The sequence below is a fragment of the Oryx dammah genome, unplaced genomic scaffold, assembly GCF_014754425.2.
Source record: "Oryx dammah isolate SB20612 unplaced genomic scaffold, SCBI_Odam_1.1 HiC_scaffold_19, whole genome shotgun sequence".
NCBI classification, from domain to species: domain Eukaryota; kingdom Metazoa; phylum Chordata; class Mammalia; order Artiodactyla; family Bovidae; genus Oryx; species Oryx dammah.
In genome coordinates, this window is record NW_024070203.1 from 43062385 (window position 1) to 43087968 (window position 25584).

Here is a 25584-nt window from a genome sequence, read left to right on the forward strand (position 1 = left end):
CATTTCATATATTGCTAGCTCATTTCTTTTTAATGCCGAGTAGTATTCCATTGTATGGATGTACCACAGTTTGTTTATCCATTCCCTGCTGAGGGGCTTTTGGGTTGTTCCCAATTTTTGGTGATTCTTCGTAAGCCACTAAAAACATTAGGGTTCAGATTTTTGTGTGAGTATATGTTTTCATTTCACCTGGGGAAATACTTAGGAGTGGGACTGCTGAGTATGTTGAGTGTGTGTTTAACTTTGTAAGAATATGTCAAACTTTTTTCCAAATTGGCTAAACTTTTTTTTGCATCGCCACCAGTAGTGCATGACAGTTCTGGTGGCTCCATATCCTTGTTAGCATTACTTGATTTTTTTTTCTTTTTACCCACTGTAATGGACATTTTTAAAGAAAAAATATTGATCCAATATTTACAACATTTTAAAAATCAGATGATTCCACAATCTAGATATCTTGCTTGCAGATAATCTGATTTCCCAAGTTCAACTTGCCTGTCTGGCTGTAGTGCTTTGGAGCCAAGTAGCTACAGTTGCCTTTAGTTGGACAGCATGCTCTCCAGTTTACCTCAGTCACATTCTCACCTGCTTCCCTTACTTATTTTACCTGCCTTTACTTTAGGGTGTTTTTGAGACCCCCCTGGCAGTGTAATGTTTTTGAGACCCCCTGGCAGTGTAATTAAGAACTTGACTTTTGGAGTCAATGACCTGGTTTCATGTCACAGCTCTGCCTCCTGGCAATCCTGTGACGTTGGGCTCCTCTGACTGGGTTTCTCCAACACTCATTTTCCCTATGTATAAGTTGGGGTTGATAGTACTCTTATCTCAAAGGGTCCTACTGTGTTTTATAATTTGTTTGGGTAATGAAGACTAAGCTTTCAGAAAAGACCTTTTAAAATGGAAAATAACTAGTACAGTTCTTATAACTTACATAATTCTTGTTCATACAGTAAGCCATTGACAGAGTTGAGACTAGACACCACAAAAGCTAGCTTAGACTGTTTTAAAAACACTTTTGTTGCTCATTACTATTACTTTCTTTTTCCTTTTTTTTTTTTTTTAGGGAGGTGGGAGTTCTCCTAATTTCAAAAGAGTTCTTTGAGAACTGCAAACCAAAATCTTAGCATTATACCTATATTACTGATGCATAGTTATTTTGCATATAAAAGTTAGTTAGGCTGAGGTTGGATTTAACATGGCAAAATTAAAAGTAGTTAGAGTTTTACAAATGAGTTTATATAATATCATCCCAGAGTTTCATGACTAAAAGTATTATCTAAGTTTTAAAAAATTCTTGAAGCACATAGGAGATCTGTTGTTACAACTGTTCAAACATAGCATAGCCTTAACAGTGGTAAAAGCAAATTATTTTGTACTGTTTTTAAAGATCACTTTTTAACTCAAAGAAACCCAATGCTTTCATTTCTAACTAAAGTTAGTAGGTATTTTATAAATAGTTAAATAACACACAGTGAACATTTCCTATGAATTATAGGTTCCAGGGATTCACATTCCTTAAAGGTGTCTGAACCGAAGGGCATTCTAACCCAGCTAGGAAGTTATTATTTTTACATTAACAGAAGGGATGGATTGACTCTATTGACATTGCTTGGGCTTGAAAGATAGTTAATCATGTAACAGTTTGCTCTTTTCATTGTACAGTGCTGTGGGTACTGTATTCTCAGTGGATCTTATTTACAATGTATAAATGTATTTAATGCCTATTTTTAAATTACTAAGGCTCAAATACCTCCTAGCCAGCTTGAAAAGAGAGGAAACATCTGTCAGAAAGTATTTACTGTGACAAACAGAGAAAGAGGCAATAATTTGCACATTTTTTGTTCCATACCACATACTATTTTTAATTGAACAGTGAAGGCATTTGTTCAGAATCAGCCTTTAAATAAAAAAAATAGTGTTGAACTAATCTTTAATTAAAGTGTACATTGATAGTATCAAGTTCAGTTTGGGGGTCAACAGCAACGTCAATGAGTCTGACTTTTTCCTCCCTGTAGGGAAGGCAGGCTTATGTAAATATACATGAGCACAGACGGCATGCATTTATAAAGGAGGTGGAAAACATTCCCCTGTCATTGGACAGATGTTGCTTCACTGTGTTCTACACAGGACACAGGCACAGCTCTCAGTGTGTAAACCTTAAAGGAGTGTGGGGCTTATACTTCTAGAGTTTTCGAAGAAGCCTCTAAAGCTCCTTTCCACCTCTGATCAGGCTCCCCACCTTGAATCTTAAATGTAGACTGTCGGGGACTCTCCTGCTGATACCAGCTCATTAACCCTCCTTCAAGTAATTAAGGGAGGGAGTTGGTTTAATCAACTTTTTAGAAATTAAAAATCTGTTCTTAAGAGCTGTGTATTTAATACTTTACTAACCTTCTAACTTTATTCTCATTGTCTCATGGTGGTGGTGGTGGTGTAATTGCTAAATTGTATCCTACTCTTGGGACTCCATGGACTGTCTCCTAGCCTTACATTAAATTAGTAAAATGTTAGCAAGAGGCACACCCTAATAGTCTATTATCAAGAGCTTAATGAAATTCCATAATAGGTTTGGTCACCATTGATTGAAGGTGATATTAACATTTAATAAGACTTAAGTTATTTGTGATAACCAAATCAATGTTTTGGCATGCCCTCAGTGAAAATGTGCCCTGAGGAGATAAAAATTTTAAAAGAAAATGTTGGGGCTTCCCTGGTGGCTCAGGGGTAAAGAATCCACCTGCCAATGCAGGAGACATGGCTTTGATCCCTGATCCTGGAGGATCCCACCTGCCGTGGAGCACCTAAGCCTGTGTGCCACAACTGTTGAGCCTGTGCTGGAGAGCCTGGGAGCCATACCTCCTGAAGCTTGTGCACCCTATAGAGCCTGTGCTCCACAACAAAGGAAGCCACCACAGTGAGAAGGCCGCACACTGCGCCTAGAGAGTAGCCCCCATTCTCCTTAACTAGAGAAAAGTCCACACAGTGATGAAGACCCAGCACAGCCAGACATAAATAAATGAAAATTTAAAATGAAAATGTTTATGTAATACTTGTATGCATCAGGATTGAACATAATCAGTTTCACTGACAGTGGCAAAAGCAGGACAATATATTCTTCTCACAGGAATCCCTCTATGCTGGTGGTTTCTTTAGGGTAGTCTATCTCAACAGTACTTAGTATTGGTAGTTGAAAATGCATTTAGCTTGTGTTTAGCGTTCCTAGTTAGGAACTAGGATTTGTCAGTGCAGTCCTAGTGACCAGAGCTTTGTTTGGGGCGGCAGAATATGTAGTACGTGCCACAGCTCACAACTGATCTAACAGTCTGTGTGGCAACATACAGATTTACCAATATTGTTCTCTGAGGCTGTGTCCGTTTTTGTTTTCTTTTCCACCTTGATGATACACTAGCAAGACCTTTCAAAATGCTTGGCAAAGAAACCAAATGCCAAGAACACTGTTGTGGAATTGACGATGAGTTATGTAAATCTTTAAGAAACTTCTGGGGTGCTATGAACAAACTTGCTACAGTTTTGATGGCAGTGGACATAATCAGGTATGGCAAATTCACACACAGCTTCTGTTTTTTGTGTGTATGAATGGAGAGGAAGCAAGATCCAAACTAGGACTCCTTATTTATCCTATCTCCTCTCCCCAGATAAAGCATTTCCCAGACTTATAGGACTCTCTCCCTCTCAGGCCTCTCTCGACAAGCCTAAGCCACTCTTCAGGGAATGGGGGTAGCACCATTGTTGTTCATTGGTCTTCCTCAGGTGGGCTCCATTAAGGAATGCTGAGTCACCATCCCTTGATTGGACCCTTCAGAGAGGGTCTCATGACAAACCCATGTGACCCTCATCAAGCAGTTCTGGAAAAAGGAAATCTATTCCAAAGTACATCTACTGGCTCTGATTACTTTCTTAATGAAATTTGCTAATGCCATTTATTATAACTTAGTGACTACTATGATATGGGGCTTTCCTGGTGGCTTAGTGGTAGAGAATCAGCCTGCCAATACTGGAGACACGGGTTCGATCCTTGCGTTGGGAAGATCCCCTGGAGAAGGAAATGGCAACCCACTCCAGTATTCTTGCCTGGGAAATCCCATAGACAGAGGAGGCTGGCAGACTACAGTCCATAGGGTCCCAAAGAGTGGGATACAACTTAAAGACTAAACAACAACAATTATACATTCTATGCACTATAAAAACCTTTCAACAATGGACTAAAAATAAAAAACAAATACAGAGCAAAGCCAGAGCTTGCTTCACTCCACTGTTAACATGAGGGCAGACACACTGAAACCATTAATCACAGAAAACTAGTCAATCTGGTCACACGGCCCACAGCCTTGTCTAACTCAATGAAACTAAGCCATGCCGTGTGGGGCCACCCAAGATGGGAGGGTCATGGTGGAGAGGTCTGACAGAATGTGGTCCCCTGGAGAAGGGAATGGCAAACCACTTCAGTATTCTTGCCTTGAGAACCCCATGAACAGTATGAAAAGGCAAAATGATAGGATACCAAAAGAGGAACTCCCCAGGTTGGTAGGTGCCCAATATGCTACTGGATCAGTGGAGAAATAACTCCAGAAAGAATGAAGGGATGGAGCTAAAGCAAAAACAATACCCCATTGCAGATGTGACTGGTGATAGAAGCAAGGTCCGATGCTTTAAAGAGCAATATTGCATAGGAACCTGGAATGTCAGGTCCATGAGTCAAGGCAAATTGGAAGTGGTCAAACAGGAGATGGCAAGAGTGAATGTCGACATTCTAGGAATCAGCGAACTAAAATGGACTGGAATGGGTGAATTTAACTCAGATAACCATTATATCCACTACTGCGGGCAGGAATCCCTTAGAAGAAATGGAGTAGCCATCATGGTCAACAAAAGAGTCTGAAATGCAGTACTTGGATGCAGTCTCAAAAACAAGAATCTCTGTTCGTTTCCAAGGCAAACCATTCAATATCACGGTGATTCAAGCCTGTGCCCCAACCAGTAATGCTGAAGAAGCTGAAGTTGAACAGTTCTATGAAGACCCACAAGACCTTTTAGAACTAACACCCAAAAAAGATGTCCTTTTCATTATAGGGGACTGGAATGCAAAAGTAGGAAGTCAAGAAACACCTGGGGTAACAGGCAAATTTGGCCTTGGAATATGGAGTGAAGCAGGGCACAGGCTAATAGAGTTTTGCCAAGAGAATGTACTGGTCATAGCAAACACTCTCTTCCAACAACACAAGAGAAGACTCTACACATGGACATCACCAGATGGTTAACACTGAAATCAGATTGATTATATTCTTTGCAGCCAAAGATGAAGAAGCTCTATACAATCAGCAAAAACAAGACCGGGAGCTGACTGTGGCTCAGATCATGAACTCCTTACTGCCAAATTCAGACTTAAATTGAAAAAAGTAGGGAAAACCACTAGACCATTCAGGTATGACCTAAATCAAATCCCTTATGATTATACAATGGAAGTGAGAAATAAATTTAAGGAACTAGATCTGATAGAGTGCCTGATGAACTATGGACGGAGGTTTGTGATATTGTACAGGAGACAGGGATCAAGAACATCCCCATGGAAAAGAAATTAAAAAGAGCAAAATGGCTGTCTGAGGAGGCCTTACAAATAGCTGTGAAAAGAAGAGAAGCGAAAAGCAAAGGAGAAAAGGAAAGATACAAGCATCTGAATGCAGAGTTCCAAAGAATAGCAAGGTGAGATAAGAAAGCCTTCCTCAGGGATCAGTGCAAAGAAATAGAGGAAAACAACAGAATGGGAAAGACTAGAGATCACTTCAAGAAAATTAGATATACCAAGGGAACATTTCATGCAAAGATGGGTTCAATAAAGGACAGAAATGGTATGGACCTAACAGAAGCAGAAGATATTAAGAAGAGGTGGCAAGAATACACAAAACTGTACAAAAAAGATCTTTATGACCCAGATAATCACAATGGTGTGATCACTCACCTAGAGCCAGACATCCTGGAATGTGAAGTCAAGTGGGCCTTAGAAAGCATCACTATGAACAAAGCTAGTGGAGGTGATGGAATTCCAGTAGAGCTATTTCAAATCCTGAAAGATGATGCTGTGAAAGTGCTGCACTCAATATGCCAGCAAATTTGGAAAACCCAGCGGTGGCCACAGGACTGGAAAAGGTCAGTTTTCATTCCAATCCCAAAGAAAGGCAATGCCAAAGAATGCTCAAACTACCACACAATTGCACTCATCTCACACGCTAGTAAAGTAATGCTCAAAATTCTGCAAGCCAGGCTTCAGCAATACGTGAACCATGAACTTCCAGTTGTTCAAGCTGGTTTTAGGAAAGGCAGAGGAACCAGAGATCAAATTGCCAACATCCGCTGGATCATGGAAAAAGCAAGAGAGTTCCAGAAAAACATCTATTTCTGCTTTATTGACTATGCCAAAGCCTTTGACTGTGTGGATCACAGTAAACTGTGGAGAATTCTGAAAGAGATGGGGATACCAGACCACCTGACCTGCCTCTTGAGAAACCTATGTGCAGGTCAGGAAGCAACAGTTAGAACTGGACATGGAACAACCGACTGGTTCCAGGAAACGGAAAAGTAGTACGCCAAGGCTGTATATTGTCAGCCTGCTTCTTTAACTTTTATGCAGAGTACATCATGAGAAACGCTGGGCTGGAAGAAGCACAAGCTGGAATCAAGACTGCCAGGAGAAATATCAATAACCTCAGATATGCAGATGACATCACCCTTATGGCAGAAAATGAAGGGGAACTAAAGGGCCTCTTGATGAAAGTGAAAGAGGAGAGTAAAAAAGTTGGCTTAAAGCTCAACATTCAGAAAACTAAGATCATGGCATCTAGTCCCATCACTTCATGGGAAATAGATGGGGAAACAGTGTAAACAGTGTCAGACTTTATTTTGGGGGGCTCCAAAATCACTGCAGATGGTGATTGCAGTCATGAAATTAAAAGAAGCTTACTCCTTACAAGGAAAGTTATGACCAACCTAGATAGCATATTGAAAAGCAGAGATATTACTTTGCCGACAAAAGTCCGTCTAGTCAAGGCTCTGGTTTTTCCAGTGGTCATGTATGGATGTGAGAGTTGGACTGTGGAGAAAGGTGAGTGCAGAAGAATTGATGCTTTTGAACTGTGGTGTTGGAGAAGACTCTTGAGAGTCCCTTGGACTGCAAGGAGATCTAACCAGTCCATTCTAAAGGAGATCAGTCCTGGGTGTTCATTGGAAGGACTGATGCTAAAGCTGAAACTCCAATACTTTGGCCACCTCATGTGAAGAGTTGACTCACTGGAAAAGATTCTGATGCTGGGAGGGATTGTGGGCACGACAGAGGATGAGATGGCTGGATGGCATCACCGAGTTGATGGACATGAGTTTGAGTAAGCTCTGGGAGTTGGTGATGGACAGGGAGGCCTGGTGTGCTGCGATTCATGGGGTCGCAAAGAGTCGCACACGACTGAGCAACTGAACTGAACTAACTGAACTACTATGATATGACTGGGAAGATCACAGAGCAATCACTGTATTGATTTAAATGAAAAAAGTTGAATGAATAATTTATAGGATGTATGATGATCTGGTGTATAAAGCCCATAGCATTTATCACAATATATAGTTGGTATCACATTTGACTCTCACATTGGCTTGTTGCAGAATCTTTGAGGTCAGGAGTATCTCATTTGAGTTTTTATTATACTGAGTACTGTTCTGGCATATAGCAAGTGCCTATTAGTTTTATGAATAAAGGAAGTTGTTTCCTGCTATGATTTATCTTTACATTAAAGCAATAACATCGTTCATAAAACTGGAAAAAAAAAAAGCAATTTTCTTCTCATCAGAAGACTTAGAGCTGATTCGTAATGAAGTAAATTACATATATGCCCCCTGGGAAGCCCATGTGCATATTCAAAGTTTAAAATTAGTGATAAAAAAACCTGCCTGCCAATGCAGGAGTGCTAAGAAATGCAGATTTGATCCCTGGGTCAGGAAGATCCCCTGGAGGGCTTGGCAACCCACTCCAGTATTCTTGCCTGGAGAATCTCATGGACAGAGGAGCCTGGAGGGCTGAAGTCCATGTTGTCGAAAAGTGTGAAACATGACTGAAGGGCCTTAGCACGCACGCGAGGTTAGAATAGTGATTCTGAAACTATTTTTTAGATCATATATCTCTTTGAGAATCTAATGAAACTTTTAATGCATCCTTCAGGGACCCCAAATTAAGAACGTTTGGGTTGGAGAAGTGGTGAAACTAGCCTGTCCCTGTTGTGCTGTGGCTTCCTCTTCCTTTCCACCACCAGATGTCCTCTACTCACCAATGGGCCATCATTACCGTCTCAGCCTCAGGCTCCTTTGCTGTTATCCCTGCTCATTCAGACAGCTTTACCTGCTGCTTTTGGGACTTGCCTGAGTCACCTGCTTTATTCCAGTTGACGTATCTTGTCTGTGACTCCCAGCTCTTCCTGAACTACTGTAACTTAATAACTGTTTTGGCAGGTGAACAGTGAATTTTTTTTTTTTTTTTTGATGCTTGGTCAAGAAGAACTGAGAACAGAGAACTAGAAGATGGATGGAGGACCTTTCTTCCTCTGTGTTGTTGACAGTGAGGGTGTCCCACCCTTCCCGCCAAAACATAAATCACACAGAAGTATTTGAAAGAACCTACCCCATGTCTTCAATAATTTTAGAGTTATCTTCTTGGGAGCTTTCTGGAGATGCATTTCCATTTGCAAGAAATCTCTGTATATCAGAGAAAAAAACTAATTTTGGCTTACCCACCTGTGGGTAATAAACGGGAACTATGTGATGCATTGTTTCAAAGTTACCTGTAGCGTACAGAGAATTAAAAGCATTCTGCTTTGAAACTAATAACTAAGTTGTAAACATGACATAGAACAGCATTAGACTATCTATATTTTGAGAAATGGAATTAAATATGACTAAATAGTTTCATGGCAAAACCAATAAAAAGTTAATGTCCAAGATAAAAATATAACACATTTTCATACATGAGAACCCACACAGGAAAGTTCATGGTCAACTCTCATAGACAAAATGGGTACACCAACATTAATTAATATTAACTACCCTTGCGTTTTGCTGTTATGTGTTTATTTTTTCAGTGTGTTTAACCTTTAATGAGTAGATTAGTCAATTACAGTTTTTGTAATCTGTTCATACCTTATTTCCACACTTAACATCATTTCCCTGTTTATAGATCCTCGTCCCTTTCTAGCAATGATTTTTCTTTTAAGTAGAAAAATCAACTCTAATTCTCGGAGCTTAGCATAGTCTTGGGCATATCCACGGTGCTCAACAAGTGTTTATTAAATGAATAAATGAATATTTCCATCAAAACACTACAAAAGTAAATGCTGAAAGTTATTAACATATTTTGAACTTCGTTCAAGTGTTTGACTACTTCTGATTTTGAGACTGTATTTAGGACAAGATTTTTTATTGTAAGATCCTTGAAGTTTAAAGACATAATCCCTGTAATTTTATTATTATAGAGCTCCAAATTTACAGGGCTACCAAAAATATGTCAAAGGTCAGGAAATTTAAAAATGACCATCTTCCTAAGAATTCCTCTTCACTTACAGTGTATTTGGTTGTGCAGAGGTATCTTTAAATGGTTCATATTAACTCTTCTAAAGTCCTGAAGGTATACTGTAGATTTTAAAAAGCACAATATATATTCTAGACTTTAATTCACGCTTTCCATTTCTCCTGAGCAGCAATAACAGAGAGACTTTACATAAAGACCATAGTGCAAGCTATTGGCCAGGTGAATAGTTACTGTGTGTTACATGCATGTGTCTAGGGATGTCACCAGTTATAAGCCTGGGAGGCTCAGGAACTGTACCATTTGTTTGCAAAGGGTTTACAGAAGCATGTAGGTAACAAGAAAGAAGGATATCTACAAATGGCCAAGAGAAAATAACTAAGTTCTCCTGAGGAAAGGGCTTCGCTGGTGGCTCAGCAGTAAAGAATTCACCTGTAGCACAGGAGCCATAAGATGTCCAGTGTATAATCTCTGGGTCAGGAAGATCCCCTGGAGAAGGGCATGGCAACCCACTCTAGTATTCTTGCCTGGAGAACCCTACGGACTGAGGAACCTGGCAGGCTATAGTCCATGTGGTCACAAAGAGTCAGACTTAGCACACGCCTGAGGCAAACTCAGATAATTTCTATTGCAGGTCGTCAGCTTTCAGTTTGAATTTAATTAACCTTACAATCTATTTTTCAATAGAGTAAATAATATAATCTATTTGAATACTTAGAAAATTTAAATGTTCTTTCATAATATAGTCTCATTTTTCTCCCTAATTTCTTTGTATTTGCAAAAATTATATGTTTACGTATCATGTATTTATACATTTGCAGATTTTTCTAAATTCTTGCCAAACCAAAGTGAATTTCTAAGTAGGGCAGACATTATCGTCCTTATGTCCAAGCATGAGTTGTCCACCAGTCATCAATAGAGTAATCACTAGAAACCAAAGCTCTTTGATAGTCAGATACCTTTGATTAATTTCTGGGCTTTCCTGGTGTCTCGGATGGTAAAGAATCTGCCTGCAATGGGGGAGACCCAGGTTCAGTTCCTGGGTTGGGAAGATTCCCCTGGAGAAGGGCATGGCAACCTCCTCCAGTATTCTTGCCTGGAGAGCAGCCTGGCAGGCTACAGTCCATGGGATTGCAAAGAGTTGGACATGACTGACCAACTAACATTTTTACTTTCACCTTCTGCTATCTTTGTGACCTTAGACAAGTTATCTCATCCTTCTAAAACTCAGCTTTCTCAGCTGCAAAATGGGTATACTTTTTCCCACAAGGTAAAATGATTAAAGCAGTAATGCATATAAATATCTGAAATGATTGGCACGATAAATATTGGTTCTCTTTTCTTCCCTTGCCCCTCTTATTGGCTTCCTCCTAGACTGGAGTGCTTTGCATTTTAAATTATTAATGGTTATCATGATAGCAACTACAATAAGGTATGAAATGACGCTTCTGTACTTTGTAGCATTCCATATGGCTTTTCAAAAAAAAATTGTGGTAAGAACACTTAACATGGAATCTACCCTGTTACCGTTTTAAATGTACAATAAATACATTATTGTTGACTCTAGGTACAACTCTGTGGGCTTCCCAGGTGGTGCTAGTGGTAAAGAACTGCTTGCCAGTACAGTATACATAAGAGACATGGGTTTGATCTCTGGGTCGGGAAGATACCCTGGAGAAGGGGATGGCAACCCACTCCACTATTTTTGCCTGGAGAATCCCCTGGACAGAGTAGCCTGGTGGGCTATGGTCCGTAGGGTTGCAAAGAGTCAGACATGACTGAAGCGACTTAGTGTGCATGCACAACTTTGTACAGCATATCTCTAGAGCTTATTCATTTTGCTTGACTGAAACTTTATATCCATTGATTAGTAACTCCTGATTACCCTCCCACCCACAGCCCTGGGAAGCCACCATTCTACTCTTTGATTTTATGAAATAGACTATTTTAGATACCTCATGTACATGGAATTAAGGAGTATTTGTCTTTCTGGAACTGGCTTAATTCATTTAGCATAATACCCTCAAGGTTCATCCACATTGTTTCATATTACAGAATTTCTCTTTTTTTAAGGCTGAATAGTATTCAATTGTTTGTATATACCTTGTCTTCTTTATCCATTCATTTGTTAGTGGACATTTAGGTCTCTACATCTTGGCTATTATGAATAGTACTGCAATGAACATAGGAGTGTTAACATCTCTTCAAGATCCTGATTTCAGTTCTTTTGGATAAATACTCAGAAGTGGGGTTGCTGGATCACATGGTCATTCTATTTCTAAATCTTGAGGCACTGCCATACTTTTTTTCATGTTGGTTGCACCATTTTGCATTCCCACTGACAGCATGCAAGGATTCCACTTTTATCCACATCCTCACCTACATTTGTTGTTGTTTTGTCATATGATAATAGTTTTTCTGACAGGTATGAGGAAATATCTCATTGTGGTTTTGATTTGCCTTTCCTGGTTAATTAGTGACATTGAACATTTAAAAAATATACCCATTGGCCATTTGTAGGTTTTCTTTGGAAATATGTCTGTTGGAAATGCTGTTGGGAAAATGGAATCAATTAACTTGCTTAACAAAGGGTTGCCACAAACATTCTATTTGTGTAAAATGTAGTATCAGGGAAGTACAGTAAAGTGCAATCAAAAAATGTGTGCCTGAAATTATTTATTTATTTATTGAAATGTAGTTGATGCATAATATCTTTGCCTTGTTTTTTAGATTCCACATATGAGATAATTCAGTGTTGGCCTTTCTCTTTTTGACTTATTTTACTTGGCATAATACCCTCTATATCCACCTATGTTGTCACAAGTGGTAAGATACTATTCATATTGTTAATGGGAGTAATATTCCATTGTATATATCGCATCTTCTTCATCCATTCTTCCATCCCCAGTAGTGAAGTTACTGGATCACATGATCACATGATCCATTCTATTTTTAATTTTTTGAGGCACCTCCATACTGTTTACCATGGTGGTTGCACCAATTTACAGTCCTACCAACAGTGCACCAGGGTTCGCTTTTCTCCACATCCTTGCCAACACTTGTAATTTGCCTTTTTGATAATTGCAGTTCTGACAGGTGTAAGGTGATATCTCATTGTGGTTTTGATTTGCATTTCTCTGATAATTAGTGATACTGAGCATCTTTTTATTTGTCTGTTGACTGTATGTCTTTGGGAAAAATGTCTATTTAGGTCCTCTGCTCATTGTTTCATTGGGTTATTTGTTTTTCTGATACTAAGTTGTGTGAGTTCTTTATGTATTTTGGATATTAACCCCGTATACGTCCTGTTGTTTGTAGATTTCTTCTCTCATTCACTAGGCTGTCTTTTCACTAGGTTGGTAAGTCTCCTTCACTTTGTAAAATCATTAGTCTGTCTTCTCACTAGATTGGTAGTCTCCTTCACTTTGTAAAATCACTAGACTGTCTTTTCACCAGGTTGGTAGTCTCCTTCACTTTGTAAAAGCTTTTGAGTTTGGAGTAATCCCCGTTGTTTGTTTTTGTTTCCCTTACCTGAGGAGACAGATTCAAAAAAATATTCATTGCCTATATTTTCTTCTAGGAGTTTTGTGGTGTCAGCTCTTACATGGAGTAAACCTTAATCCATTTGGAGTGTATTTTTTGTGCATGGTATGAGAAACCGGTCCAGTTTGATTCTTTCGCATGTATCTGTCTAGTTTTCCTCACACCATTGAATGAAGAGGCTGTCTTTTCCCCACTGCATATTCTTGCCTTCTTTGGTGTAAATTAATTGGTTGTATGCTGCTGCTGCTGCTAAGTCGCTCCAGCCGTGTCCGACTCTGTGCGACCCCATAGACGGCAGCCCACCAGGCTCCCACCATCCCTGGGATTCTCCAGGCAAGAACACTGGAGTGGGTTGCCATTTCCTTCTCCAGTGTATGAAAATGAAAAGTGAAAGTGAAGTTGCTCAGTCGTGTCCTACTCTTAGTGACCCTCTGGACTGCAGCCCACCAGGCTCCTCTGTCCATGGGATTTTCCAGGCAAGAGTATTGGAGTGGAGTGCCACTGCCTTCTCCAAATTGGCTGTATAGTTGTGAGTATTTCTGGTCTCTCTATTCTGTTCTGTTGATCTGTGTGTCTTATTTTTGTGCCAGTACCATACTGTTTTGATTACTGTTGTTGTTGAGTCACCAAGTCATGTTCAACTCTTTGTGACTCCATGGACTGCAGCATACCAGGCTTCCCTGTCCTTCACAATCTCTCAGAGTGTGCTCAAACTCATGTCCACTGAGTCAGTGATGCCATCCAACCATCTTATCCTCTGCTGTCCTCTTCTCCTCTTGCCTTCAATCTTTCCCAGCATCAGGTCTTTCCCAATGAGTCAGTGAATATTCCGGACTGATTTCCTTTAGGATTGACTGGTTTGATCTCCTCGATTACTGTAGCTTTGTAGTATACAGCTGACCCTTGAATGACACAAGCGTGAACTCCTCCGGTCCACTTTTACACGAATTTTTTTCTATATATTACAGTATTACATGATTTGAGGTTGGTTGAATCCTCAGATGTGGAACCAAAGATATAGAGGGCTGACTGTAAAATTACATGCAGATCTTCGAGATTGGGAGGGTCAGTGCCCCTAACCTCCTCATTGCTCAGGGTTCAACTGTAGCTTGCAAACAGGGAGCATGATCCCTCCAGTTTTATTGATCTTTCTCAACATTGCTTTGGTTGTACTTTGGCATCTTTGAGGTAATACTGAAAACAGTAAATCCTTACCCTGAGTCTAGTTTTGCCTGTCACAGCCAACCATGTATAAGCAGAGAGGGGGAAATGCCTCTTGTCCATTTTATAAGTTTCAAGTCTTGAGAAATTCATATTGCCAATATAGTATCATCATTCATGTGAGATAAAAGTAACAGTTCATATTCAGTGGATACAATATGGCAAAATCATCAGAGCTTTCCACCTCCTTCTCTTCACCTCAACCTCCTTGCCCTAGAGTGATAGAGCTCCTAGGATATGCTGTCTATGCATAAAGCCACACTACACTGTTGTAGTTTCTCTTTCCCTGTTCGCCTGGTCTCACTTCTTCCCATGTCTCCATCCCCTGTTAACTGTGGAACTAGAAAACAAACATGGAACAGAGGAAGTGGCTCATTCCAATGTTGTTGACTACAGAATTGGTGAAGAGTGAATTCTAGGATACTCCCCAATATGATAAAGATGATTATTACACATTACACTTAGCTACAGTTAGTTTCATTCAGTTCAGTTGCTCAGTTGTGTCCAACTCTTTGCAACCCCATGAATCGCAACACGCCAGGCCTCCCTGTCTATCACCAACTCCCGGAGTTCACTCAGACTCATGTCCATCGAGTCAGTGATGCCATCCAGCCATCTCATCCTCTGTCGCCCCCTTCTCCTCCTGCCCCCAATCCCTCCCAGCATCAGAGTCTTTTCCAATGAGTCAACTCTTTGCATGAGGTGGCCAAAGTACTGGAGTTTCAGCTTTAGCATCATTCCTTCCAAAGAACACCCAGGGCTGATCTTCAGAATGGACTGGTTGGATCTCCTTGCAGTCCAAGGGACTCTCAGGAGTCTTCTCCAACACCACAGTTCAAAAGCATCAATTCTTTGGTGCTCAGCTTTCTTCACAGTCCAACTCTCACAGCCATACATGACCACTGGAAATACCATAGCCTTGACTAGACGGACCTTAGTCAGCAAAGTAATGTCTCTGCTTTTGAATATGCTATCTAGGTTGGTCATAACTTTTCTTCCAAGGAGTAAGCATCTTTTAATTTCATGGCTGCAGTCACCATCTGCAGTGATTTTGGAGCCCCCCAAAATAAAGTCTGACACTGTTTCCACTGTTTCCCCATGTATTTCCCATGAAGTGATGGGACCAGATGCCATGATCTTTTTTTTCTGAATGTTGAGCTTTAGGCCAACTTTTTCACTCTCCACTTTCACTTTCATCAAGAGGCTTTTGAGTTCCTCTTCACTTTCTGCCATAAGGGTGGTGTCATCTATATATCTGAGGTTATTGATATTTCTCCCAGTAATCTTGATTCCAGCTTGTGCTTCTTCCAGCCCAGCGTTTCTCATGATGTACTCTGCATAAAAGTTAAAGAAGCAGGCTGACAATATACAGCCTTGACGTACTCCTTTTCCTATTTGGAACCAGTCTGTTGTTCCATGTCCAGTTCTAACTGTTGCTTCCTGACCTGCACATAGGTTTCTCAAGAGGCAGGTCAGGTGGTCTGGTATTCCCATCTCTTTTTAGAATTTTCCACATTTTATTGTGATCCACACAGTCAAAGGCTTTGGCATAGTCAATAAAGCAGAAATAGATGTTTTTCTGGAACTCTCTTGCTTTTTCCATGATCCAGCAGATGTTGGCAATTTGATCTCTGGTTCCTCTGCCTTTCCTAAAACCAGCTTGAACATCTGGAAGTTCACGGTTCACGTATTACTGAAGCTTGGCTTGCAGAATTTTGAGCATTACTTTACTAGCGTGTGAGATGAGTGCAATTGTGTGGTAGTTTGAGCATTCTTTGGCATTGCCTTTCTTTGGGATTGGAATGAAAACTGACCTTTTCCAGTCCTGTGGCCACCGCTGGGTTTTCCAAATTTGCTGGCATATTGAGTGCAGCACTTTCACAGCATCATCTTTCAGGATTTGAAATAGCTCCACTGGAATTCCATCACCTCCTCTAGCTTTGTTCGTAGTGATGCTTTCTAAGGCCCACTTGACTTCACATTCCAGGATGTCTGGCTCTAGGTGAGTGATCACACCATTGTGATTATCTGGGTTGTGAAGATCTTTTTTGTATAGTTCTTCTGTGTATTCTTGCCACCTCTTCTTAATATCTTCTGCTTCTGTTAGGTCCATACCATTTCTGTCCTTTATCGAGCCCATCTTTGCACGAAATGTTCCCTTGGTATCTCTAATTTTCTTGAAGAGGTCTCTAGTCTTTCCCAGTTTCATTAGTTAGTCTATACTCAGGAGGTTGCCATATCCTCGTAACACCACCTTAGGCATATTATAATCAATTATTCAAATGATAGGGTATGTACTTAAGAAAGGGGACGGGCCACCAAGCATAGGCCACATATATGATTGTGATACATCTTTATTTTTTATCCTGATGAAAAATGTGATTTTTGTGCTGTTACTAAATGAATATACTTGTGACTTCAGTTTCACAAGTTATATAGCTGATTGTTATTTCACCATTTAGATAACTAGTATCATGCACTTAAAAATTTGATTGCATGGGGTCTTTGCTGCACCAACCATATGGACTGTTCCTTGTGGCATGGGCTCAGTAGTTGTGGCACGCAGGCTTCTCTAGTTGCCCTGTGTGGGCTTAGTTGCAGTACATGAGATCTTAGTTCCCTGACCAGGGATGGAATCTGGACCCCCGGAATTGGCAGCGTGGAGTCGTATCCACTAGACCACCAGGGAAGTCCCCATGCACTTTTGCCGGATATAAAATTATACATTTTCCCCGCCCTCATGGCTCTCTGTTTATATAGTCAACATAATTATAACTCAGTATGAACTAAACATAGCTTTTTTTGGATAGTAACTACCATTTTCATATATAAATATTTTAGGAAAATTTTTCTAGAAATTGTAATCAAGTTAAGAAAAAAAGCCCATTAAAAAAATTAAACAAACCCTCCTAATTTTTGGCATATTTTTGTTGTTGTTGAGTATAACATTCCTTTTGCTGGTAGGAGTGACCAGCTAATGAATGACAGCCTACTTACTGTTGCATGAGTTATGTGTATCCTCGTTCTTACTGTTCTTTTTCTTGCTGGTTTTCTTGGCATCTTTGGATGCTTTCCAATTCATTAGGAATTGTCTTTCCATGTTTTTAATTTCTTTTCCATCAAGGAATTCTAGAGAAAAACAATACATATGTTTAAAATGTAATATATACATGTTATAAATGCTATCTATCAGTACAACATAAATATTACTATATAATACATAAATATTATAATACATATACAATATATATATTGCTGGTTTAGGGGACATGAACTTAAGTTACACTCTAGACTGAAATAAATTTATTTTTAAAATACCTTATTTATACAACTTCTTGTATTTGTACAACTTCTGTTGAGCTTTGATGGCAAAAACATAAAATGATTCCGTAATTACTATCCATATCTCTCCTTTCCATGACTAACAGAGAATCACTATAAACAATTAGCTGTCTGGTTGCCCTTCTTGAAGCATAAGTTACATTGTTATTTTACAAAACAAAAATGTCATACTTAACAAAAATTAAATATTTAATAATTTTACGGTTATTCATAGAAAAAGAAAAGTATATTTTATGTTAATGTCAATAAGAAGTTTTATATATGTAACATGGTATTTTAAAAGTACGTACATTATGATATAGGAAATAATAGGAATAATACACATAGCTGGCTTCTTTATTCTATGAATTGAATTTCAGCTATTTTAACGTTTTGTTCCTTTTAAAAAGTTTTGAAAATTGAGCATATTCAGTTACATAAATAATTTTTGTATGCTGTATGTATGATATTTGGAAAATTCAAAGAAATGGAAAAAAGCAAAACATTGCCTGTATTTCACAACCAGAAATAATCACTGAAAACCACTGATAATACTTTAGTATATTTCTTAGCATTGCTTTGTTTTCTAGGTATGTACCATGTATATATGTGTGTATTATATAGAAATGGAACTCTCTATATAGTATTAACATCTTACTTTTTAATATTATATTGTGAACATTTTATCATGTCTTTCTTTAAAGAAAATTTTTAATGAATGATAGTATTCTAAATATAAATATACAAGTAATTTACTTTAAAAATATACCTAATATACATGATCGTTCTTCCTGTGTATTCTCTGATTTCCTACTCTTGCCTGATGGGGTAAAGGGTAGGCAGGATGTGTTTTGAAAAATCATCTTGGATATTTTTGATACACCTCCTGTCAACCCCTCCTTCCCTCAAGAGAACCACTGTACTAGAGTTGTGATTAACCAAGGTTTACTACAGTTATGAGCTTTGAAATGGTTTTGCCATATGTTAGTTTTTATGGAATTGCAAAGAGTCGGACAGGACTGAGCGACTGAACTGAACTGACTGAACTGATACCCAAGTATAGCTTGTCAGGTGGCGCTAGTGGTAAAGAAAGTGAAAGTGAAAGTTGCTCAGTCGAGTCCAATGCAACCCCATGGACTGTGTAGTCCCTGGAATTCTCCAGTCCAGAATATTGGAGTGGGAAGCCTTTCCCTTCTCCAGGGGATCTTCCCAACCCCGGGATCAAACCCAGGTCTCCCGCATTGCAGGTGGATTCTTTACCAGCTGAGCCACAAGGGAAGCCCGAGAATACTGTAAAGAACCCGCCTGCAAATACAAGAGATGTAAGAGACATGGGTTTGATCCCTGGGTCAGGAAGATACTCTGGAGGAGGGCATGGAAACCCCCTCCAGTATTCTTGCCTGGAGAATCCCATGGTCAGAGGAGCCTGGTGGGCTACATTTCATGGGGTTGCAAAGAATTGGACGTGACTGAAGTGACTTAGCATGCATGCATGCACGCACAGCATGTCATAGAAACTCTCCCACAATCTCCTCGTGAAAGGGCAGTGCTTATCCTTCTGATAGTGTGTAAGCTGGTCCCTATTCAAGAGCACTGGTCCATTTCCCCTTATATAGTGCATATTCAGGAGTGTTATTATTTGTAAGGGTCTCATCCACTCCAGTACTATTGCCTGGAAAATCCCATGGACAGAGGAGCCTGGTAGGCTACAGTCTATGGGGTCGCAAAGAGTCGGACATGACTGAGTGACTTCATTTTCACTTTTCTTTCATAAAGGGACTCCCTACTTTGCTCCCATTTCAAATGAAAGGAACTCCTATATGTTCTTAAGGTGCCATTTGGCAAATGTCAAGCAATGAAAACTTTGATCAGTTTTTCCTATAGAACCAAGAATCTTGTGGGATCTTCAGAGGATTTGTGCCAATGAAAATTTGGCAAAAAGTCAGCAAGTTGTACACATTTATGACTAAATATTTTTTGTTGGTAACAGCCACATTTTCTTTTTTAAAGAAAGTGTTTGATATCTTAATTATTTCTGAACAGAAGATATTTTTTCATGTTTTATTCCTCAATTTTAACTTTTGTTCTTATTAAAATATCATATTTAAAGTTGACCATTTTTGTAGGTCCAGATGTTATATTCATATTTCTGAAGGCTTGCTGATACATTAACTAAAGAGTTAACCAAGTCTCTTTCTCTAGAAAAATTATATTAATATAATAGAAACATGTACCCAGTGATTTGGACACCAGTATCAGTCTATCTCTGTATTTTGGTTTGAGACAAACAGGATTTCTATTTAGATCCATTTTCCACAGCTTCATCAACTTGTTCAATAAAAACTCCAAATCCTATAATTAGAGGAGAAAAAAGCAAGACACAGGTATTTCATACTTCTCAATATTTTTTTCATGTCAGTTAACTGTTTTTAAAGGTAATTACTGTTTTCCATGGAGTTCTAGCTCAGTGCCAGGTACTTAGATGATGTACAATACATCTGTTTTTGATGAAATAGTCTGTAGTAATAATAGAAAGGGCTAAAGATGAGGCAAAAAGTAAGGTCCTGATTTGGGGACCACAGAATTGTACTCTTGTCACACTAGCTTAAATGAACCCAACCTGTATCTCAGGAAACACTTTGCCTTTCTGGCTATCCATGCCATAGAAGATGCCTTGTTCTTAGCAAAATTTATGGAAGTTTACAGATTAAGGCCATTATGGAGTAGTAAGTAAGCAGTCCATTGACATTGCAAGCAATATAGTTGCTTTTCCTTTTAAAACCTATAAAAAATGTATCAAAGGGAGAAAACGGAGAAGAAAATCCCATGTGTGTTTATTACCCAAAGATCACTTAAAAAATATTTATTTTTGGCTGCGCTGGGTCTTTGTTGCTGAGTGCAGACTTTCGCTAGTTGCTGTGAACAGGGGCTACTCTCTAGTTGCGGTGGCAGGTTTCTCATTGTGGTGGCGTCTCTTGTGGGCACAGGCTCTGGGGCACACAGGCTTCAGTAGTTGTGGCATATGGGCTCAGTAGTTGCGCATCACCAGCTCTAGAGCATAGTTTCAGTAGTTGTGGTACGCTGGCTTAGTTGCCCTGTGGCATGTGGAATCTTCCAAGACCAGGGATCAAACTGGTGTCCCCTGCACTGGCAGGCAGATTCCCAACTGCTGAACCACCAGGGAAGTCCCAAAGATCACTTTGAATGTGTTATGTATCCTTCTAGTCTTCTTTTTTGAGCATAGGGATTTATTTTTTAATTGTCAGTTATACTGTATGTACAGTTTTGTTTTATGTGCATCATAAACATTTTCATGTTTTAATAGCTTATAAGAAAATCAGCTTATTGATATTTAAAGGGATGATTAAATTGTTCTATGGTTGAAAATCCAAATAAATGTGAGAAAAACAGATTAGTCACCTTTAAGAACAAGCTTTCTGTTTGCCCTCATCACCTCCTCTCTCTCCCTGTTTTTTTTCAATCCAGTGTTTCTGTCTTTCTCCGATGTCTTGTCTTTCTGTCATTCCTTTCCTTGCTTTCTCCCCTCTTTCTACTCTGTAGCCCATGATTGATTTTTAATAATTCAGTGGCCATAGGCAAAAAAATGGAAAACTACCTTCCATAGGGCAAAACCATGATTTTAAAGCAAATGTTTTGCCGACAATAATAATTAATACTGATAATAACTAATTCTGTGGAGAGCTTTTGGTTTTCTGAGCACTGCTGTATACATATGATACTGTGTATATCCAAGAGGATTGCTTTTCATTAGAATATGAGTATGAGAATTACAAAGTTAATAAAAGTTCCAGAGGATAGCAGCAGGCAAACGCCTATGATTCTTTTGTTTTCTTCAGGCCAAGACCAAACTTATCATAGGTTATATGAGAAAAATTAGGAAATACAAATTATACATACATATTCTTAATTTCTAAGCTGAAAGTAATTGTTAATGCATTGGCTGGTATTTTTATTGCCCATAGCATTTCCTCACCTTCAAAGCTTGATACTATTTAGCACTGTATATCTATTTTACTATTTGTATTTTCCACCTTATTCTTTGTTTGATCCATGTTTACTGTTACTTAGATATTTCATTTTTCCATTTTTGGAAAAAATCTCATATAATAAGACTATATTTATTCTTTAGACTTTAGAATATATATTTACCATGAAGCTTTGGTAGAAGGTCCCTTCTACATATTAAATATCCTCCCAAAACTGTAAAAGGAGGTAACAAAAATGGAACATCCAGATAGGTGCCTGTGTCTACATGAAGAAATGCTGTCTTTTGGGGAATAATTAGAAGCACAGCTGGGTTTTCAGAACCCACTGCAGAGCACTTTAATCTTTTAGAGATCAATGTCTTCCCATATAAAGTAGTATTTCTAGTTCTGCTTACTTCATTATTCATCAGGTATGTATTGAGTTATGGGTTAATTTCTGTGCTAGACTCTGATGATTTAAATAAATAAGTTATGTGAAAAATACAAGGAATTGTATAAGCAATTGTACAAGCAATCCTAAACTTTCTGACATTGCTTCTTACTATTTGACCTTAGGCAAGTCTGTGACCTCGTTTATAAAGTGAGGGTAATTAGAGGATTAGTTGCTGTGGCATGTAAAGTGCGTGAGGCAGAGCAGATAGGGAATACATGTGTTATTTCTCTGCCTCTTTGTCTGCCCTGGCACCCCTGAGCTAATTCTCTCTTAATTTTGATCAACACAGAGAAAAAGTGACGTTAAGAGTGAGTCAGGTTCTGATCCACTGACAAGCAACTGATGCCTTAAAAGAAAGTTCTTTTTGAAAGTTCTAACTTCATCCTTCAGTCCTGGGTCATGGGTTATGCCCTCTTCCCAGCATTTGTTCCACACCTTTGGATACAGCCGTAATTATTTTCTGTGAGAATTTCATTATATTTCTCTTAGTTTAAAAACCTCTGGAAGGATGGAACTATGCATTGCATCTTTGTACTGTGTTGAAGATGATGCCCATTATAGTAACAATAAGAAAACCTTAAAATTTATATGGATAAAGAGTCCTGTATGTTTTTGTTAATTGTTCATCACTTGATAAATGACCCTCAGCATACTCCTCCTCCCAGTGTATGTTTATTTAAGACTAAACTAATCCTGTGTTGAAATATGATTACCCTTTGGATACGCTCTGGTTGTGCATTGCCTTCCTGTCTTTCATAAAATGCTTTCACTTTTGTGCCCTTCAGTAAGTTGCTAAAGGGAGCAGACACTTCTCTGGACAGTCTCGGTATGATAAATGATCATGTCATGCTATCACTTAGAAGAGTGCTGCAAAATACTAAGGAGCTGATTTTATTTCCCATGCAGGGGTGGTGTCTAAGCTCTAGGATAGGAGCCTGCTGCACTGGCAGTGCTCTTGCTGCAATTAATGATGGCCACTGATGAACCTGTATTTGACCAGCATGCGCCAATCTTTATTGGAAACGTCTAGCCCAACTGTCCTAACTAAATCTAAAGACAGCCATTTGTCATCCCTGTGACTGCCTGTCATCATCTGCCTGGGAAAATCTATAATTTTGGGCTTGTTCCTGACTAAACTGTGGAGTGAATAAATTTATCTTTCGAGTTACTTTGTTTGTCAGGATCAATATTGAGCAGAGGTTGAATAAATTAGAAACTGGAAATACATGACAGGCCATAGTGGTTTATTTGTTTGTATCTTGTAAGTCAAATATTTAGTTTTTATAAAAGGCAAGCACATCAAATTTTTGATTTCCACTGTTCATTCTAAGATGCTTTAACCTCATGATAAATGGGCATCAGAAAACTAAATCACTGACTGATATATCTGACTGTGAGATGAACTTTTCAGATCATTTTATTGATTTAGCAAACTTTGCAGACATAAAAACTGAAGGTAAAGATTAAACTTTTTTTCAAGTTGTTATACATTTTTGCAGCCATGATATTTGATTTAATAGTATCAGCAAGATATATAATGTTGGTCTTTTACTAGTTCATGGCTCATCAAGTTACTTGCAGAAATCCAGGTTTTATTATAAATGGTTATTCAGTAATTTAATATTTTTAATACATTGTTGCATTCTTTTAAAAATATTTATTTAGTTGGGTGTGCTAGGTCTTGGTTGAGTCATGCGGGATCTTTAGTTGTGGCATGCAGACTCTTAGTTGCGCTATATGTGGCATCTATTTCCCTGATCAGGGATCGAACCCAGACCCCCTGCATCTGGAGCATGGAGTCCTAGCCACTGGACTGCCAGGAAGTCTCCATTGTCACATTCTTATTTAAAGGAGTTACAGGGGAAAAAACTGCAAATAAATATTAGTCAAAAGTAAATATTTAAACTAGAGCCCCCTATGAGTTAAAAAAGGAGTTTCTAAAGTATGGAGTATTATTTAGCTTAAAATGTTTCTTTCTCCTCTTCAGTGATTGATTCTGCCACCATTTTTATTAGAGAGAACTGGGTCATATAGCATAGAGTTTTCTCAGTTGTTTGCCTTTGGTCTCACACTTCCTCTTCCATTCCGTTTTCCAATTTTTATCAGCAAAGTAAAAGTCTCACCTCTTTTCCCAGATGAATCAGTTCTCTCATCCCTTCCTCTCTCCACAGGCCTCCTACTCTTGGGATCATCCTTCTCTTCGATTTCTAGTATCTCCACCTCCTCTGGGCTTTATCCTATCTCTAACCCACCATCACTACACTTCCTTAAATAGTAGTCCAGACCAATTCTTTTCAAACTTTTATGTCCTTATGAATCATGTAGGGATCTTGTTTAAATGCAGGTCCTGCTTTAGTAGGTCTGGGGGCAGAAGTTGAGATTCTGCCTTTCTGATGCTGCTGGTTCTAGGACCACACTTGGAGTTATAAGGGTCTTGGTCACTGCCTCTGCTTCCTCAACCACTGGGCACTCTTGCAACCTGGTGTGTTTGATCAGGCACCACTAACATTACCACTGAGCCATACATTGACAATTTTATACTTTCTTTGTCTCAGTTCTTGGGAGCAACTTACCCTACTTGACCGCATCCTTTACGGCTTTTTTTGCAGGCTCCCTGGGTCCTACTCTTACCTGCCCCAGGGCCTTTGCACATGTTATTCTCTTTACTTGGTAAGCCATTCTATTCTTTCAGAGCTCAGCTCAGCACTGCCTTCCTAAGGGAAGCCTTCACTCAGCTCCCTAAGGTAGTTCCCCTAGTTATAGGCTTTCAGAGTGACATACTGCTCCTTTATAGCACTTGCCTGGGGTACAGTTTTACTTATGTTTTTGGATAATTATGTACTTAATGTTTCTCTTCCTCTCAATGCTGAGAGCTCTTTGAGTTCAGGGACTGGATCTGTTTTTTTTTTTTTTTTTTTCGCTCACTATTGTCTTCCCCTTTGTCTAGCAAGTGCTGCCATATGGTAGATGTTCTGAATGAATGAAAAAGAAGAAATAGTGAATGCCTGCATGCATGAATGGATCTGAGGTGAGAAGCAGAACTAGAGTTTTAGCAAGAGATTATATGGAACTGTTTTGAAAATTCTGCTGATTAGAAGTGCTCTGGACATAGAGAGAATGGAAAGACAGGATTTATCTTCTATTTTGTTTTTTCCTCTACTCCTCTTCTACCCGCACCTCACCCGAAGTCTCTGCCCTGGACTTTGGACTAGGGAATAGGAGATAATGGCAGGGCTAGAAGATCTTAGTGGAAGGAGTCCGTGGCAGCTGTGGGTTGAGAGGGAAGGAAATGAAATCCCAAATAGCAGGGAGGACAGAAGCTATTTGCCCAGCTTCCTCTAGGTCCTTATGCATCCATCCTGCTGCTGCTGCTGCTGCTGCTAAGTCGCTTCAGTCGTGTCCGACTCTGTGCGACCCCATAGACGGCAGCCCACCAGGCTCCCCCGTCCCTGGGATTCTCCAGGCAAGAACACTGGAGTGGG

At 39.2% G+C, this 25584-nt stretch overlaps 1 protein-coding gene across 2 annotated transcripts in view; it reads right to left on the minus strand.

Moving 5' to 3' along the window:
* PPP1R42 (protein phosphatase 1 regulatory subunit 42) overlaps positions 1-25584 on the minus strand; it is a 47879-nt gene that overhangs the window by 2009 nt on the left and 20286 nt on the right. Inside the window, exons 6-8 of one of the 2 annotated variants that reach the window (XM_040261323.1) lie at positions 19897-20014; positions 17339-17470; positions 8678-8837 (exon numbers count right to left, since the gene is read on the minus strand). In XM_040261323.1, the coding sequence (XP_040117257.1) occupies positions 8678-8837; positions 17339-17470; positions 19897-20014 (410 nt within the window). The remainder of the gene's footprint in view (positions 1-8677; positions 8838-17338; positions 17471-19896; positions 20015-25584) is intronic. The other variant, XM_040261324.1, reaches the window with a different exon arrangement.